Here is an 18,869-nt window from a genome sequence, read left to right on the forward strand (position 1 = left end):
TACTGGTTAAGATCAAGACGATGGGTCCCTATCATACCGGGCTCCTAAAAAGCGTTTTGTGGGCCTTTACCCGTGGGACTCGCTTATTTTGCCCCCTCTGCGTTTCGTGCGTTTAGAATTCAAAATAAAAAGATCAAGGTTCACAAGATATGTAAAGACTGGCATGGAAATTACCGTCAATATCCATATTATTAAAGGTAATGGTATAATTGCCCGTGCGAAATACGCACTTAGATAAGGCCATATGTAACTTAATTTCTCATAAGTATGCCTTTATACATCACTTCCGAAAGAAAAATTTCAATGAGACCTTGTTTCACACGGAACATACAATTCTAATAATCCTTGCGCTATTGAAAAGGTTACCATGGAAACGAAATCACGTGATTACGAGGCACGAGATGAACTATAGATTGCTAAAGTCAGAAATGCGAGTGGAATTGATGGATCTTAAAACTCATTTTGCGCGTGAAAATACGCCGCCATGTTAGGGTATAAAAGCAGGTCACAATGTAGAGGTTCTGCCACGCGAAAAAATGTAATTTTGAAATCGGTCAATTCTTCACTAAGCTAGAAGTGACGTAATTTACGTCATATCCCGTGCACAAGGTTTCATTAAAGAAAATGCTTTTATGGCATACTTACGAGTGATTATGTTATATATGGTTACTTGTACCATATGTAACATAATTACTCATAAGTATGCCTCTGTTTAACATTTCCGTATACAAAATTTCAATGAGACTTTGTTTCACACGGAACATACAATAAGTGGACCCACATATGCAAAAATTCTTATAATCATTGCGCTATTGAAAAGGTTACCATGGCAACAAAATCACGTGATCGCGTGGCACGAGCTAAATTATGGATTGTTTGAGTTAGAAACGCGCGAGAAATACACGTTTTTCGTCACGAAGTCGGAAATGACGTGATTTGCATCATATCCCGTAAACAAGGTTTCATTAAAGAAAATGCTTTTATGGCATACTTATGAGTAATTATGTTACATATGCTTGTACAAATAAACTAATGGATCATACCCTACTCATGAAATTGCATCGCCTACAGCTTTCCTACCGAGTGAATCGCGTAAAAAAAGAGATTAGGCCTAACTTCGTTTGATAATATTGCGCACGTGTTTAATACTTGCAAATCTTTTCAAAAGTCGTGCATTTTCTTGTGTACAGTTTTCATTGGTTAGACGCTTTAGCCCCTGCTGCCGTCGGAAGGGGAAATTTGGGAAATTGTCTTCCCCCCTGCGCGTAAAACGTTCAGTGAAAGGTTCGTCCAATGAAATTTGTACACAACACTGCGTTAGCGTGTTTAAAGGCTAGCTGCGTTCTCGTTCCGTTTTGTGCTCCTAGGTGGCACTACAAGCGGCGCTGCTCTAAAATACGAAGAGCGAATCTAATTTTGGGTCCAGTAGTTTTTTTGTCTAAGATGGCAAAGGGAATATTCTCGGAAACTAAAAAGAAATATTTCCCTCAACGACTGGTAGAAAAAATATTACCATAAATCTTACCGGTAATGATAAGTTTTCCGGCAGTGACGCTTCTTTTGACCTCTCCACTGATTCTATGCTTAGTTTCGCAATAATACTGTCGCGAAGAATCGCTTTTGGAATCGACCTGACGAATGTGCAGCTCACCAGACGGGAAAACGCTGTATCTTCCACCTGCGACATAATTAAATATAATATCACGAACTCTGACAAACAACAAAAACTCAGTCGCCTATCAGATCGGAAATATACCTATCACAAATGCCAAACTTTTCGCTTATCGTATCGAGCATAGATTAATGTCAACCGATCTACATGCCATTTTTATCGCTTCTATATAGACTTGATTTTCGTTTCGTACCTTTCTCCTTCCTCCTTTCGCTTCCGGCGAAAAATATCGATTATAGAATGCGCGTTTCTCATAAATTATGCATTACTCGAAAAAAAATGTTGAGCTTCGGTGTATAGTTCTATTTCTAGGCTGGATCATTCGTCTTTCAACGCTGGACACTGGTTCGTTGCCGGGAAAAAAGAGAGACTATACGGAGAAAAAACTGAAGGCAGCTAGCGTATGGGAAATATCGCGTTATCAGTTACGCTTACGGAGCAGAAGGCATCTCCGAGACCAGAGTTTCCGCGCGGAAAAACGCTCAAAATTGGCTGGCATCGCGCCTTTCTCTCGCCTTTTTTTAGCGAAGCGGTTTATTTCAAAAGCCCCCTGCCCTCCAAGGTTTCACTCTCTTTTCGATTTTGTGGGGCGAAAATTGTAAACGGTGCCATATGGTGTGAAGGAAATTTAACACTTTTGTAGGTGTATGGCTGCAATGAGACTAAAATGGATATCGGATAATTGTTATTATATTTGAACTCTACTATTTCAAAATCGGATAAATTCCGATACGATCAGTTTTGAATTGTAGTTATTTTAATAATTCCATTAAATATATTGTATTGAAATATATTTGTTTGAAAAATTCCATTCAATATATGGTATTGAAATATATTTGTTTGAAAAACTCCATTCAATATATGGTATTGAAATATATTTGTTTGAAAAATTCCATTCAATTTATTGTATTGAATTATATTTGTTTGAAAAATTCCATTCAATATATTGTATTTGATTCACTGATTCATTAAGAAAAATACAACTTCTGAACAATATTTAAAGCAAAATAAACAAAAATTCATCTCATGCAAAATACGGCATAAAAAGAAAAAAAATCATATTTCCGTCAGTTTTAATTTAAAATATCTATTCAGACTGCTGGCGCCATCTGGTAAGACGTCGGGTATTACGCCATCTGTCTCTAATGGCGTTACCGTGTAAGAGAATATTTTCTCTTGTCAAATGTGTATCTGTCTATTTAAATTTATAACTTCTACCAAGTAACGTTAAGGAGGGAAAGAGAGCAGGCTAGAAGTACGCCTCTCTTCAAAAAACGCGGGAAATATAAAACATTTAGGCGGGAACATTGGCGCATTAATCAAGATTGAAATTCAGGGCCATCATTTAAAGAATTTATCGTAGAAAATAACCAAAATAGCCCGCTCCAAGAAACCATTAAATAGCTAGGGCACCTCTTGGCGGCAGCGGCGTGCGGAAAATTTCAAAAACAGATTAAGGTTTATCTAGCGAAAGGCGAGATTTTTATTAGGTATCATAAAAAGCGGGCGCATTTTCCCTTAAAAAAACCATCCAGTGAACAAAACGTTTTCCACTAGAGCCCGAGCTTCGGCCAGAAACCATTATCCGACATTACAGTTAGAAGAAGTGCCAGATATTATATAGTTTCTCGTAGTATTTCACTTCAGTGCCAGATAACTGTTTTTACTATATAGTGATGTGTAAATAGTGGAACCATTCACTTTATCGTTGAGACGTTTCCTCATTGGAGACGCTACATTAAACGCGGACGCACTTCGAACTTCTTTAATAACTTGACTCATGACGGAACCCTTCTTATTAATATCATTGAGAAATAAAGTGAAAAAGGTTATTAGATGAGCTGGAATATCTACCGGAAAATCGATTTCAGAGTTAAGACTAAAATATACGGAGAATCGCGTATCCTCGCATCGGCTGTCTTAGTTAGAGAAGCAATTGTAATTTCGATGATTTTGTTTATATAAAGGGCACTCTTGAGTAAATTTGACTTCGGGGATAAGAATTTATCAAGTATGTAATTTTGTTAATAAAACCAAGAATGTATTTATTTATACTCAGGGAGAATGAATATGTCGAGACTATCGACGGACACGTTGAGGCCCTAACCACGTCACGCTAAGGGGGGGGGGGGGAGGAGGTGGTATTATTTTTCGCGTCCTCGCAGCAGCGTTAATCGCGTTGAAAAAGGTAATTTTTAAGAACCAATGAGATTGCAGTATTATTTGATTTTACTAAAGCGAAGGAGCATACCAGGGGCCCCAACCGGGGGGAATTTGAGAAACGCTAAAAATAATCTCGACATATTCATTCTCCCTGAGTATAAATAAATACATACTTTATAAAACATATTCATTAAGATATCGTAATAAAGTCTTTTACGTCCTCGAAATGTCTATTATATATTTTTAGTGTACATTTAATTTTGGAGATTTTAGCGAGTAAAGAGGTCACACTCAAAAGAAGAGATAAATCAGGTCTTCGTCTTTACCCATATATTTAAATTCTGGATTGTTAAATTAATTAGCTTAGATAAACACGGCATTTTCTTACTCTCGTCGAAAACGTATCTCCAAATCTTTCACGTAAATTACTCATAGAACTCTTCAAAACAAACCTTACAAGAAAACGTAATTTTTCAGAACCTAATTACATACGGGCTACGCCTTGAAAAGGATGACGATGGCATATTAGATACGTACAAGTATAAAATATTAGTATAAAAATACTCGGTACGAACGAGGGCAAATAGACGGATGAAGGTTTAAACATCTTTTATTCAAAACACCCCAAATAGATCTAGCGAGGTGGGTGGAGGGGCCGGCCACAGTACAGATCATGAGGGATTAGACAGGCTCACCAGATAAGAGTTGCGCCGCTAATGGAAAGCGAAGAGAAGCGTTAAAAAGCTCTTTTTCTTCCTGGACGGAGTTTCACCGACGGATGACTCTAACCTGACACTGTCTACGAATAGAACTAAGGTCGTTGGTAATTTTTGGCGTAAGTTCCAGTTTACTTTGTGGAATGGCGCGTGGATATATCTCCGTCGCGGTTATAGAAAAGGAAGAGGCTGGCGCTCTCTGGCGGATGAATACGGGACAAAGGAGCGATATAGTTGCCGGTCCCTGTAGCCTCGCGTAAGGGGATAATCTCAGAGATCCTTATTAACCGAGGCAGCCACTTAAAGAATATGCCTAGCTTGATATGACCTTCTTTGTTAATCCCTTTTGTTCCCTAGTTGAGGGAATTTAGTTTGTGGTGACGCTGCCAAAAAGGAGTTGCTTACTTGTAACGGGGAAGGCTTGAGAATCTAATAACATACGTTTGTATCGGCTGCTCTTACAAAAGGGCGACACCGACACGATGGATATGTAATTAAAATATCAAAACTTTAGAAATTGTTTTCGTTCACAATGTGGTTAGCGCGGGCTGTTCGGAAGATAATAGACAGTTTAAGCACCACGGATCTTCACGGATCTGCAGTCTTGCATGAGGCTTTTCGAAGCGTACTAAAAGCCTTTGGAAGCGTGAATTGAGTATAGGCCAAAAATAGGTTAAACGCCTGTAGAAGTGTTCCAACAGCAGCATTTCAATGTTCAGAATGAAGACACCCACCAGGCGCCTTCGTTTTCGGAGGCGTCAAAAACGATATACTATCTACGTAACTTCACCCATAAAAAATGTAGGAAAAATCATTTACCAGAATCTCCTTTTATAACGACACCATCATCTCTAATCCAGGCAACGACGGTGACGTACTCCTTAACGAAACTGGGCAGGTGACAACGTAAAACCGCCGTATTCCCATTTATGACGAAATCATTATAGACTTGGGTCTCGTAAAATTGATGGACAGCTGCAAAAATAATAAAAAGAATTTAGTTTTTTTAAAACCAGCTCAGCTCGGTTTGTCTTACTCTATATATGAACATACACGAATATATATACAACTCAAATTTCAAACGTATCATAAACATAAATAATGCTGTATTTCGATATACTCGGTAAAAGTAAAAAATAGGGACCGTGAACGATCTCTTGTCCCTAAACATACGGTCTTTGGTAGTTTTTCTTCGCTACTAGACACCTTTCTGTCGCATTCCGGAATTTTCCCCGTCCTTTTTATATCCCGAAACACACGCGCGTTAGAAGTTTTATACTGTTGGCGCAAAGTTTAACTCTTTCTCCTTTGAGTATATAGCGACTTTACGACAGGGGAAATTCGTTCGTCGTTGTTTTTTCTTCCGCGAGTGTTAGGCGAAGAATCGGTTCCTTTTCTTTTCTGGGGGTATTTTGTCGAAGGACCGAAAGGAAATAAACGGAAGGAGAAGAATTTCGGGTCTGAGGGGTGCTAGAAGTTTCATTACGAATTACCGCTATGGCGAAGAGGAAGGCAAAATGATTTACGGTTTGGTATTCACAGTCACGAAGAGCCTTAAAATCGAGGACCTCCTTTTATCTCTTCAATTATTTCGAGGGACATAAACAGTTCGAAATTGCTCCTATCTACTCATTGGCTCCAAATAGTTTTATTACTGAAAGTCTTTATTTTTCACCTCTTTTACTATTTTACACAGAATGAATTTTATTTATACTATGTTGCGAAGAACGTTGTTCAATATAGTGTAGTTTTTCACGTCACGATAGGGGGAAGGAAAAATGACACACTCTTGTGTTTCAATCACGTAGGAAGACGACGGCTTAAGGGAACCAATTAGATTCTGAACCAATTTGAGTGCTACTTAAAGCTAGGAGCAACAAACACAAGGAGAACGCCGCTAGCCTTTAAACACGCTAACGCAGTGTTGTGTACGAATTTCATTGGACGCTGCACGTTTTACGGAAAGGGGGAAGACAATTTTCCCCTTTCGACGGCAGCAGGTGCTAATAGTGCAGTTCATTTAGACATGAAGTTCGCATTAAATGTAGTAGTAGGTTTGACTTTTTTATGTTCTTAGGTTCGGTCTCAGTAGTATATACTCAATTTTGCAAATTCGAAATCCCTGTGCTAACTCTGTGGTACGCTAAAAACCGCGAGTTTTTCGGTTTTTTTAAAGTTTTTTTTCAGTAAATTTTAAGTAAATAGCTAATGACTGTACTTTAATAATTTGTTTTTAACACTATTTTTACAGTTTGGCGCATTGTTCTTATTCAAAAACTCACAAACAAAAACAATAAGAAAAATCATAGTAAAATGTAAAATAAATAAAATTGGTATAAATAAAACATATATATACATCAATATCTATAATATATATAAGATATATTAAACGGAAACCGTAGTACTAATAATATATCAAAGGAAATAAATAAAACCATCGGAATCGCTAGAAAAATGATAGGATTCATTTATCACAAAACAGCAATTTAACTAGTTCTCGAGGACGTACTTGTGCTTAAATGAAAGCAAATTAAATTTCCTACAAACTATATCGTTGTAGCGATATATGGCTCGAAACATGGACGATAGTTTAAAAAAACCTTTTTGGCAAATATTTCCGGCGACATCTACTGAGCCAGAACGCAACTACAGTAGGGCCGACACTTGCTTTAGTGGTAAACAGTAATTTAACTATTTGATCATTTTCCCGAGAACTAGTACGCCTACAGGCAGGTACTTGTGCCTCAATGAAAGCTAATTAAATTTCCTACAAACTATTTGCTATAATAAGGGTCGTAGGACACGCCGTTATTGCAACATTTGGCTCGAAACATAGATGATAGTTTAAAAACCAAAATTATGGCAAAAATTGCCTATTTTTGAAGAGCTATATCTCAGACACTATTAGACTCACAGAGCTCGTTTTGTGCTCAAATTGTAGAACATGTACTCTGGTTTAAACCGATGATAAGGAATTGTGCGCTAAAACGTATACGTTTGGAGCTATGAGGAAATAAAATTAAAAAAGTCCGAAAATCTCGCGGTTTTTTGCGTACCCCAGAGTTAGCACAGGGATTTCGAAGTTGCAAAATTGAATATATACTACTGGAACCGAACCTAAGAACATAAAAAAGTCAAACCTACTACTACATTAACTGCGAACTTCGGCCTTTTTTTTGTCTAAATGAACAGCACTATAAAGCGTCTAACCAATGAAAATTGTACGCAAGGAAATCTACGACGGGTTGCGTTCTCCTTGTGTGGGGTGCTGTGTTTGTTGCTTCTAGCTTAAAGAAAGGAGCTTAATGGTGGAGAGCGTGGAAGATTGGTAACCACATCAAGTATTTATTCCTAAGTATAAATTCAAATTCCAATTTTATTTGATAAAATATATTAGTTGCTTACAATGTTTGAGATATGGCCAAGTCTAAAAGACTTTTAAGCCTGGACACTGGCAGTGTCCATTTAATTTTAATTCATTTAATTACAGTGTTTAAAGGATGAGATTTATCTGATTAGTTTTTTAATATTTTTTTGAATGTCACTATATTTTGCATTTCTTGAATAGACGATGGTAGCGAATTATAAAGTTTTTTGTTGCATTCGCTGACGGTACAGTTAAGAGGTTTTTTGACCGTAAACAAATAGATTCTCGTTTTTACTAATTTAACTATTGATTTCGGATAGATTCAGACATCGGAAAGCAGCTTTATTAAACAAGTGGATAATTCTGGCTTCACAAAGATATGATGAAAATTTCAAAATGATAATTTGGAATTAAATAAAATTTGGGGTGTTTATACGGCAAAGCCTTGGCAATTTAAACGTACTAGGAAATTCAAAACGCTACATTGAAGTGCGTAAAGTCAGTGTATGTTCCGCCGTGACAGTATCTAATTAATAGAAGTGGAATGGCAAGCTTATCTCTTCACGCAAAACTGAGGGAATCCATCCAACCCTCTCTCTATTCAACTGCAATTGCGAACAATAACTTACAACAAATAATCTCTAGGGAAGGAAGATAGTCCCAGCCTAATTACCTAATTATCGTCTCGATTTCGCTGCCCCTGCACGGTAGAAGCGCGCTCCAAATCCTCCATTTAAACAGAGCCAGAGACATTTTAACGGAAGCAGGGATGGCTGGATTTAGTGTAAAATTAGTTTCTCAACGTAATGAACAGATAATCTCGCGACTAAGTAAACCGAAATTCAAAATCCAACATTTTCCAAATCCCAAAACGACCTCTTTCGATTAAAAAAAGAAAAAAAAGCCTCGATGGTATGTAGTTAAAAATTGGGCCAATTAATCGAACCGTTTTAGGATTAAAATTTAAGGGTCAATTTTTTAAACCAAGTATCCAAAAAACAAATACAGTTTTGAGTATAGAGTTACGCAATCTGTCAATCTGAAACTAATCCATTAATAAAATTAACGAGAGTAAAGAATAAAGTGGTTCTACAAAGTTCACTAGCGCTTTAAGATAACAACGATTCTGGATGTATAGAGTTAAGGCAACGTGATTGTGTAGTCGAAAAGAGGCAAAGCTGTCGTCACCTACCTACGAACTGTCCGGTGACCTCCGACTACGTCACACGGAAACTTATAGCTTAAGATAACGAGTCGAAGCAACCCCTGTTTAGTAAGAGGGAAAATGAAAAAAAAAACCTTCCGTCTTGCATGGCTTAACGTATTCCAATATTTTTTAAAATGAAGATAGGCAAAGTTTTCCATCTTGAGGGAGAAAATGAGTTAGGGTAGACGCTTATGAACACATCTAAAAGCCTGGCCGCGTCCAGAGCTAGAGGTTACCAGCCCGCGCGGGACCCTGGCACCGTGATCCATCATGGCACCCTCTTCGAAGATTACACCACTTTAAAAAATATATTGATATTCAGCCGTAGCCCACCATTGTCCGCCTCTCGCCTAGGCTGCCTCATCACTTCCCTTCGAATATTCAGCCATTTTTTTAAGCTAGAAAGAATAACCTGTCTTTGGGTAATGGTTAGTATAGATCAAAGGGAGTAATAAACTAAAGATGGAAGCGGCGAGGGATATTCATAGAATGGCTTTTTATTGTCAACTGCTTTTTAAAGCCTACAAAAGACTTCGGATTTATTTAACACGTTCGATACAAGAAATGTTCTGGATATTTGAATAATTTTGGTCGATAGAGTTCATATTACAAGACAATGTAATTAAATATCGCAGATTTTTGCTACGAATTTTAACTTTTTCGAGGAAAAATACCTATTATTAATAAATAATATAATAAAAATCAGCTAGGCTAATAGCCTAAGTCATCTAGCGACTTTTAAAGCCATTAATTCAGGTGGCCGGGTTAAAATGCCCATCATACCACGCGAGCCAACAGCTCCCTACACTAACTATTAACGTTAATTATAAATATTTTCTTTTTTGACCATGGTTGACTAAATTAATAATTAATCAATTGTAAGACGCGGCGGAAGAAGGACCTCGGTCCGAAATCTCCCGAGTGATTTTAAATTAAAATAAACCATGAAGTAGCAGATCTTTTGTTTTTAATAATTATTAATTAACGTTAATATCAAGGCCAAGACTAGGTTAGAGATTTAATTTTTGCTTCGAAATGATTATTTTGGAAATTAACGAAAAATCAATCAATTTTTAAATGGGATAACAATTAAGAGACAAATATCATCGTGGGAACTAAGCTTTAGTACTGGAAATAAAATTTATAATCTGAATATCAACTGTGATTCAGAGCTTCGTCATTTTGGCTATAGGTTCAATATCTTATTTAGTACATCGCTCAGCTACGAACGCCTGTTTCGCCCTTTGAGTGGTTTCTATAACGACGTCTGTTTTCCAACAAAGCGAGCACGTAAGTCTTGTAATTATACGAAATGAAGAGAGTCGATATCCCCGCGGGTCACTTTCCCGCTGGCTCGGAAACCATTTAAATAATCGCGCGTCATTTCATTAGACTGATATACTTACACGTGGTCGTAAAATCGTTATTGCTAACGAACAAAAGCAACTTTATAAAGAAAATGACTTCAGCTCTATCATTTACGAAAAATCACTACTGATTGGTAAATCAAGGTCAAAGGGCAAATATTTAATTGAATAGTTTGGCATTAATAAAAAACTAACAAATATACGCTTTATTTCCGTTATATTCAACGTAGATAATTAAATAGATAGTGTTCGAAAATTAATAAAATATAGTCTCAGCGGATAATGTCATTAAAATAATGTTTTCCCATCTCATATTATGGGAAAATGAAACGGTAGATTTGGTTACGAGATTAAATGATCATAAATTATCGTATACAATGGGTTTTAACTTTCTAATAGCGTTAAAATTAAAGTAACCAAATTGAACTTTCTACGAACGTATGTTGTATATAGTAGCATGTGTCGAATCACTAACGCAATCTTCAAGGTATTACTCATAACGCCTCTATCGAAAAAAAAGCGCCCGAAGGCGGGAAAGGCAGAAAGAAAAAGGACATTAATTAAGATTGCGATGTCTGAGACGCACGCGAAGACATGTCGACCCCCCTCCTATTTTCGCCATCCGTTTTTGTTCTTTACTTCAATCTTTTCCTACCGCTCGTACGACTATACTTCGGAGTTAAGCTTTCTTGCCACTTTACTCTCTCGCAGTTATCTTTTAGAAGCGAGGAGGGTGGTTCCATTCGCGAGATATCCGCGATTATCAGTCTAACACTTATCTAAGGGGCACGTTTTTGGGTTTTCTCTCCCTGAGGTTTCAAACATCGACCGACGGGCTTTCCACTATATCTACACTATAAAGTCAAGCGACGTTTTCGTATCACGTTTTAGAAATACACCCGAATTTGCTTAGTTTGGTGAAACTGATTAAATTCGCTTGATAGTTGCCGTCGGTAAATAGAATAGAATTATGTCGACTATTTCAAAGACTACGGTTTTATTAGTTGAGCGATATTATCTGGTTAGGTTTAGATTTATTGCATTTAACACCAGATTATGTGTTTTCTATAGGATCAGATTTAAAAAATAGATTTAGCGTTTTAAAGCGAGTTGCGGCTCTAATATAGTACCTAAATGGTACGATAGATGTCGTTAAGCAATGTGTATAGGTTGAGATTTATAAAGCTTACGTACAAAAACTGAATAATTGAACGTTTTCAACGGGACACGTGACGTTGCTTTAAAATTCTATTCATGTCCTATAGAATAATATTCATCACGTTCGTCGTCCTATGACCGAGGCTTAGAGGCAAATTTCATTTCATTTATTATAATTATTAGATTACGTAAATATAAGATAAAATATAGAAACTTGACCTACATTATTTTTATCAACAGAGATTGTAGTAGCCCGTTAAACTACGAGATCGAGGGATGTTCCGGTCGGGTGATCAAATGAAAATATTCGCTCAGTGGCTATACGATTGGGTGTAATACCTTACGAGGTATTGTGGGGTAATATGCAAAATCATTCCGGGGGCTTTGTATGGAGACGCCACTTTCGTTAAGCGTTGCAAAGGGTACCGTAATTTAGACACAATGGTATCGTATCAAACTGGTTCCATAGCGTGGAAGTACCAAAAGAATATACTAACACGAAATATCGTGGACAATATTCAACTGGTTAACACAGGGCGGATTTCGACATTCTATTTATGGAGTCAAATAAAAAATAGAAACAATTTATATTAAAAATGAAAAAAGGGTAAACACAGTTTTTCGACAAAATTTGGGTTAATTTGGGTGAAATGGGTAGGCCCCAAATAATGTTAGTCCAGGGGCCCCACGGGTTTATCCGTCAAGAATTACTCGAAGACCTACAAAACATATCCAGATATAGCGTGAAACTTTAATTGAGGTTGGGGCCTTCTTATTCTTTGATCAAACCGTAAAACTTCGGAGGCCTCTCCTCGGGCACACAATAGACAATTGTGTGATCAAATGGGCGGTTTCTCTTTTGGGCGTACGAGAACGAAAAAAAAATCCTTCTAGCCTTAGCTTTAGGTGCCAAGGGGAGGGGGGGGGGGTAAAAGCAGTTGGCATCACGCACGCGCCCTAACTATTATGAAAACCCGGCAGCCCTTATTACTCGGGAGAGAGCGAGGGAACAGGGGGCCACCACGTCAATTTAAGTGGAAGAAACCCTTAAGAATACACTTTTTTCTTCTTATTCGATTGAGACTTTTTTAGGTGGGACTCACGAATGAAAGCTATATAAATCGGCTATACCCTCTCTCTCGCCGTTCCCGACTAAAAAGGAGTAGAAGGAGGTTAAGGAATTTGGTCGTCTGGAAACACCACTCTCCCGCCTTGGAAGTTCAATAAAAAATTGGTCACCGGGTAACACTGCCGTACTCGAGAAACTCTCCAATACGCGAAGGGAGAGAGGGAAAAAATATATCTTATATAATTGGAGTTCATGAAAGATAAATGAGAGCCTGGATAATTCTTGATTTCCGCTCTAGAGTATAGCGCAGAGGGCGCGGGTCTCAGCCCAAATCGAACGGAGACAAACTTTTGACCTTCATTGTGGTCGCGACTTACAAAGGGGACGCTATTTTAGGCGACGTATACATCAAAGTTAAAATTGGCGCGCGTACCAAAAAAGGAAAAGGCCGCGAAAGAGGTGAAAGTGGCCATTGTGAATGCAGAAGTAGGAATTACAAAAAAAAAGCCTAATGAACCGACTCGCGCGTAATTACGGAGTCATTTGGAAATTTAATTTGTCGGCGCCCCACGTTTTCTCCTTTGTTAGCCCTGCCGTTTCATTGCCAACCTTTAAATTTAAGAATACGCGTTTGATTTATCTATAGCTGGTTTTATTTCGTTAGTGTTATATAATTTACCAATTATGACGCCCGCTATACAGTCTAATTATTTTCTTTTAATTTACGTATAGCAACACTTTGTAATAGAAATATTCACGAAATTATTTTGTATTATTTGAAAATAGCGTGATAAATTTGTGCCAGCTTAATTACCCTGTGAGTGTTGATTATAATATATTATATTTTACTATATTATATTACCATATTGAGTAAAACCTTGAAACGAATAATATATAATTATTTAATTAAAGATTTGTCTTTCTTAATGTTCGAATAACAATGTATATTTTTCTACTTATATGATATGAATTTATAATTTTAATTGAAAACACAAAATTACGGAGCTGTTGCTAATAGGATTGAAAATATAATTAATTGAACTTTAAATAATAAGTCAAATACGTAGAATTAATAATTAGTCAGATACGCGTAATACCGTCTCATTAAGTCGAAAATATCTTTTATTATCGCAACTGTTAAGAAATGCAATTAGCTAAATAATTAGCAGAAACTGTTTCGCGAATTATATTTTTCCGCGCCGCAACAAGCCTCTGGTCATAATCATAAAGCATCCCCCAATTTATTCTTCGCAGTCGCAAAAAGAAAGAAAAACTAATTAAAACCCACAATAACAATTTTCGTGGCGCGTTATGCTAAAAGAAAGAACGGCGGCTAAGAACAACGACGGCTCCCCGTTACGTTCGGGTTAAGACGAAAAAACAAAAAGTTAAACTAATCCATACAAGCAGGCGCCGGAAGCGCATCTACGCGAAAACAAACCAGTTGATGAAGCGGAACAATTAGAAAACTTTAAAAAAATACCTTCTTCTTCTCTTAAAGTAGGGACTTTTAATAAAAAAAATTCGTTCTTCGCTAATGGACATTAAAGACAGACTGGTTTTCAACTCTTTATGAATCATAATAGAGAGTTTGTTAAAAGTCTGAAGCTAATGAGTCCTCGACAGGAAGTCCATTGTCTTTGCGCAACTAGGATTTTCGCCGTGCGTCTCTCGCAATACCCCATGAGCCCGTCCTACACTCTCGCTTTTAGCGAAGCCCATTTTCGCTTAACGATTGAGGAATCCAGTCAAGACGAAACGTACGTAGACTTCACCCACCGCTAAACAATGAGCGAAATGTCAACCGAAAGGGTGATATATATATATATAAAGGCCGGTGATTTTTTGGTTCGCGAGTCGACGGGTTAATGATAAACGCTATTCGGGGCATAACAGGAAATTAGGTGAATCGGATGGGGACTAGCAAAAATCTCGATTAACAAAAAAAGTAAAAAGAGTTGGTGGCATTTCAACAACGTATATAAGGCTAAAATAAGTGCGCTCTTCTTCGGCGTTTAGTTTTTATCGCGTTTCTGGCTCGTCGAAAAGAGGCGAACCAATTTTCAAAGACAATGAGATTAGAATGAAGGCAATAGAGACGAGATTCTTTGGCCTTTCGGTCGCGCTCGGGACGTTGATAGTGTTTACGGCGGGGCCCGCTGGGAGCTATTAAAGAGGCTTAAGACGGGATGACGCATCCCCCCCCCCGGCCAAATGGCCGCGGTAAATGTAGACTAAATTGTTTCTAAGAGGATAAACGATTCCTAAGAGTAAGAAAATTCTTCGTGTCGTTGAAACAATGTTAAATATTTTTGTATTTGTTTAGCGCGGAATTTCTACAGTACGACAAGCGGCGATAAATCCTGGCCACGATAAGCCTCTAGTTGAACTAAAGGTTTCACACGCTTCCCTTTTTTAAAGGCGGGGTTTATAGTGGATATTAAAACAAATGCCGGAGATAAAGGGGGGAGAAGGTTAGAGACGGTCGCGGGTAGAAAAGCATAAGTCTTCTTCTCCTCTCCCTTCAGCCAATCTTGGCAGGGCAGCTGACCGATAAGACGCTTCCCATAATCAAGCTTCTCCCTTCCTCCTCCGATTTCCTCTCCTCGGTAATGCCTCCTCCCAGTCGCCTCCAAATCGCCTCATACAGGTAACGATCTGATGTACGGCCAATAAAGTCCCTTCTACGGAGTCGGTCGCGGCTCTCTCGCCGAAGAAAAAAGGAAAAGATCACGCGCTAGAGCGCTTAAGAATTCTATGGGAAACTTATCATAGCCACTGGAGCGAACCCGGCCTCTATAGAAGGTCGCGTGGAACGGGCCCGTTCGCAGCGGAGAGGGCCGCCTTCTTTTTTTCCGGCGACGTAAAAATTTATGTAATGGGGAAACCGTGATCTCGTAAGACGAACGAATTAAATTTCGGGGGCACGGTGAATTTTTTTTGTTATTTTTATGGGTAGGAATACGCCGTTATATTCGAGAAAAGTATCGCCAGTGTCGTATAACGGCGTATTTTTGGCGTAGGTGTAGGGATAGGAGTTCGAGATTTGGAAAAGTATAGAGCCCTCGGGGTAGATTTTTGGAAAATTTCGCAACGAAATGATTTATGTATCGCCTTAGAAAACGCGAGCGTGGCAAAATGCTGTAACAAAAGAAGCGTTTCGCCTTTCACAATAGAGACATAGATAGAGCGTAACTCCACGTTATAAAAATGAAAGTTCAGACGCGAAAAAAGGGAGAACTGAAAGATCGGTATAATACAGTACCGTCGATAAATCAACAAGACTGACTAGAAGAAGAGTAAACGTATATAAAAGAAGCGCGCCGGATTGACTCGCAGCATCCGTATATATGGTTCTGGGAGGGAAACCAGACCATAACAGAAAGGGTAATAGGTTCGTATACCTCTACTCGCCATGATGGGAGAAGGCCGGGGAAGTTTTCTTCTAATAGAGACTTCGGAAGAAGGGAGGCCGGCAGAGATAAATGAGTGAGCGAGAGAGTGAGAATGGCTAGATGAGACTCCACCCACCTCTGACACTGTTATTACGAAACACCCTTTCAACGCTTTTGACTGATTTAAGGCCTTCGAGGCCCGCGGAGCCCGTACGCGCCTATCTCGTTACGTACTGGCGCGGTGTGGCCGGGACTCGACGAAAAGGAAGCGATGAGGAACGAGCGCTCGGAGAATGGAAAACTTTACGGACAAAGTTTCGTCAAGCCGCGTATGAACGCGAGGGGGCGCGTCAATTTCTTGGCAGCGAGATCGAACGTGACGTCAAAAGACGACGCCATGATGGATGACGCGAAACGACCCGAGCTCCCACTATTTTTTTCCTTGTCTTCTTATAGCGGCGGACCCAGCGCCGCGTGGGTGCCGGTAAAAGAGAAAGACTTTTCTGGCCGGCTCTATCATCTCTCCCTTTTTGGCCAGGAGGACTCCCTGGCTCTTATTCCGCGAGAAAGAGTGTACGAGGGCTATCGAGGACTCTACGGCGTTCGAGTTATGAAGGTTCTCTTCTCGGCAGCACACCCAACCCATCATTGGGGCATTAATAAAACATAACCTTCTTTCTCTCCCTTTCGCGACCCTCCTTTACCTCACGCTATCAGCACCCCAGCTACGATTGTCTCCCTTCTAAAGAACTGTATCTTACGTAGGCTTCCAACCCCTCATCCGAAAGGGAAAAAAATTGGATAGGTATAAGCCTAGTTGGCTGAGCTATATACCTTCGCTTCGCGCTGAACCGTGGTTTAACGGCCAAGTCTTTCCGCGTGTTGGTAGAGAAAGTGAGTTACGTTCTTTTAAACATTACGGGGGAACGGGGAAGGCAGATACGGCTTAATAAGGAGCTTTTGTCCAGATAGCGAGAAAAACGCTACCGCTATCATTTTTTTATCTTCCCTATTTTGCGAGCTGTCTCGGTAAAGTGCCATCTTCTACACTACACGCCAAAAAAAGACGCGTTAAAAAGGGAATAGAAAACTTGTCGGGTCAACGAGGAAGCATCCTTACGGGTCGATTCCGCTCGTGGCCAAACCCGAGCTTTCGGGAATAATTATTTCTTCTTTTGCCTTATAACAATTTCTCGAGAGTCAATGAGACGTGATAAAGTTGTTTACGAAAGACACAGCACGCTATAGGCGCTATTAAAACTCGAGTTTTAATCAGGTGATATGAGTATTAAAAGGGAATTGTCACAAACCAAAATTTACGAGGTTATTTACAGACTGATAGAAAATATATCAATGATTATGTCCCTGAAATTTTATAGTTATTGGAAAAGTATTTAAAAAGTTACGCTACTTTTTCCGCAACCTACATCAAACGGCTCCAAAAATTTCAGAAATCGCGGTTGAACCTACGTGCAGCGCCAAATGAATGAAGCGGCAAACATTTGAGAAAGGGCGGCGTGTAAGGCGTTTTAAAAACACGATAAACTACAATCTACGAATATAACACGGTTAAAAAGCCAAGGAGAATGTCGTAGCAGAGGACAGTTCCGACCGAAAAACGATAAAACCGGGGAAAATAATATTTCGTTCACGAGATGGCGCTGCAGGTATGTTCAACCAAGCGGTTCTGAGAGTAAAACACGAAATTTGGTTGCTAATAATAAATCAAATACAGGAAATATTAACATGAAATTTTTTGTATAACCATTTTCGGACGTCCTCTATCCATTTAAATGGTTTTTAACCAATTTTAGGGTGGTGACAATTCCCCTTTAAGAAGCGCGTTTCAAGCAGCCTTCACGAAGAGCGTCGCTCACTCAATCATTTTCGGTCACGGGCCATATTGAGATTGATAAATTGATTTTCTATCGTCGTTATACATTAACTTGTAAGTAGTTCGTGCGCGGTAGAGTAAAAAGAGAGTCGATCGAGTGCGCACCCGAGACGAGACGTCGTGTTCTACTCCTATAGCTCGGATCGAAATATAAGTTGTACGGATCCCACGCACGGAGGTTTCTGGATCCGCCGAAAACTTCATTTCCGCTATTACGGGTCTAGCTCCCCGCCGGTAACGCGGAAAAGGCATCTCGAGGGTGATGCTTTTAGTAGCTCGCAAAAAGTGGGAGGAATCGAAGGAGGCTACCAGCATCTCGGAGAACAACGAAAATAGTTACAGCAACGACTTCTGGAACTCTTCGCATTCGGAGACACACGCTGGAGTACCGTTTGCGGTACGAGGCCAAATCTGACGGTGAGGAAGACGGCGAACGACAGGAAATGGAAAGGCAGCTCCTATTCTCCGCGAATAAAGGGAATTATTCGAAACCGAAAAAGAGAACGATAAATAAAATTACTTCTTCGGGACAAAGTTTTAACGAAGAAAAACTGAACTTCATTCTCTGTCCGTGTGCGAGTCTCGAAATAGAATATCTTCGGACGAAGTGCAAAGAGAGACGGAGAGAGAGAGAGGGAATTGTAATTTGATTACCGAAAGCCAAAACTAAAAAGAAGCAATGAGAGGAAACGAACTACAGGGGGGCTGTGAAGGCTCCGGAGCGACAGGATCCGATACGAATAAGTTTGGGGGACCGTTATATTCGGCGAAGCGCGTCCCTATCTTGGAAATTCTACGCCCGTCCAGGTATGTGAAGATACACGCGGATCGGGGAAGAGGAGGACCCGCCATCGTTGGATA

General features: G+C 39.2%; 1 protein-coding gene across 6 annotated transcripts in view; it reads right to left on the reverse strand.

The window, feature by feature from the left end:
* The window catches only part of LOC149936072 (cell adhesion molecule Dscam1-like), a 106,197-nt gene that overhangs the window by 51,436 nt on the left and 35,892 nt on the right, over positions 1 to 18,869 (reverse strand). For all 6 annotated transcript variants that reach the window (XM_090154453.1, XM_090154454.1, XM_090154451.1 and 3 more), the window contains exons 3-4: positions 5,371 to 5,526; positions 1,526 to 1,678 (exon numbers count right to left, since the gene is read on the reverse strand). In XM_090154453.1, coding sequence (XP_090010579.1) covers positions 1,526 to 1,678; positions 5,371 to 5,526 — 309 coding nt within the window. The remainder of the gene's footprint in view (positions 1 to 1,525; positions 1,679 to 5,370; positions 5,527 to 18,869) is intronic.

This window comes from Leiobunum rupestre, chromosome 7 (assembly GCF_980474605.1).
Source record: "Leiobunum rupestre chromosome 7, qqLeiRupe1.1.hap1, whole genome shotgun sequence".
Taxonomy (NCBI): domain Eukaryota; kingdom Metazoa; phylum Arthropoda; class Arachnida; order Opiliones; family Sclerosomatidae; genus Leiobunum; species Leiobunum rupestre.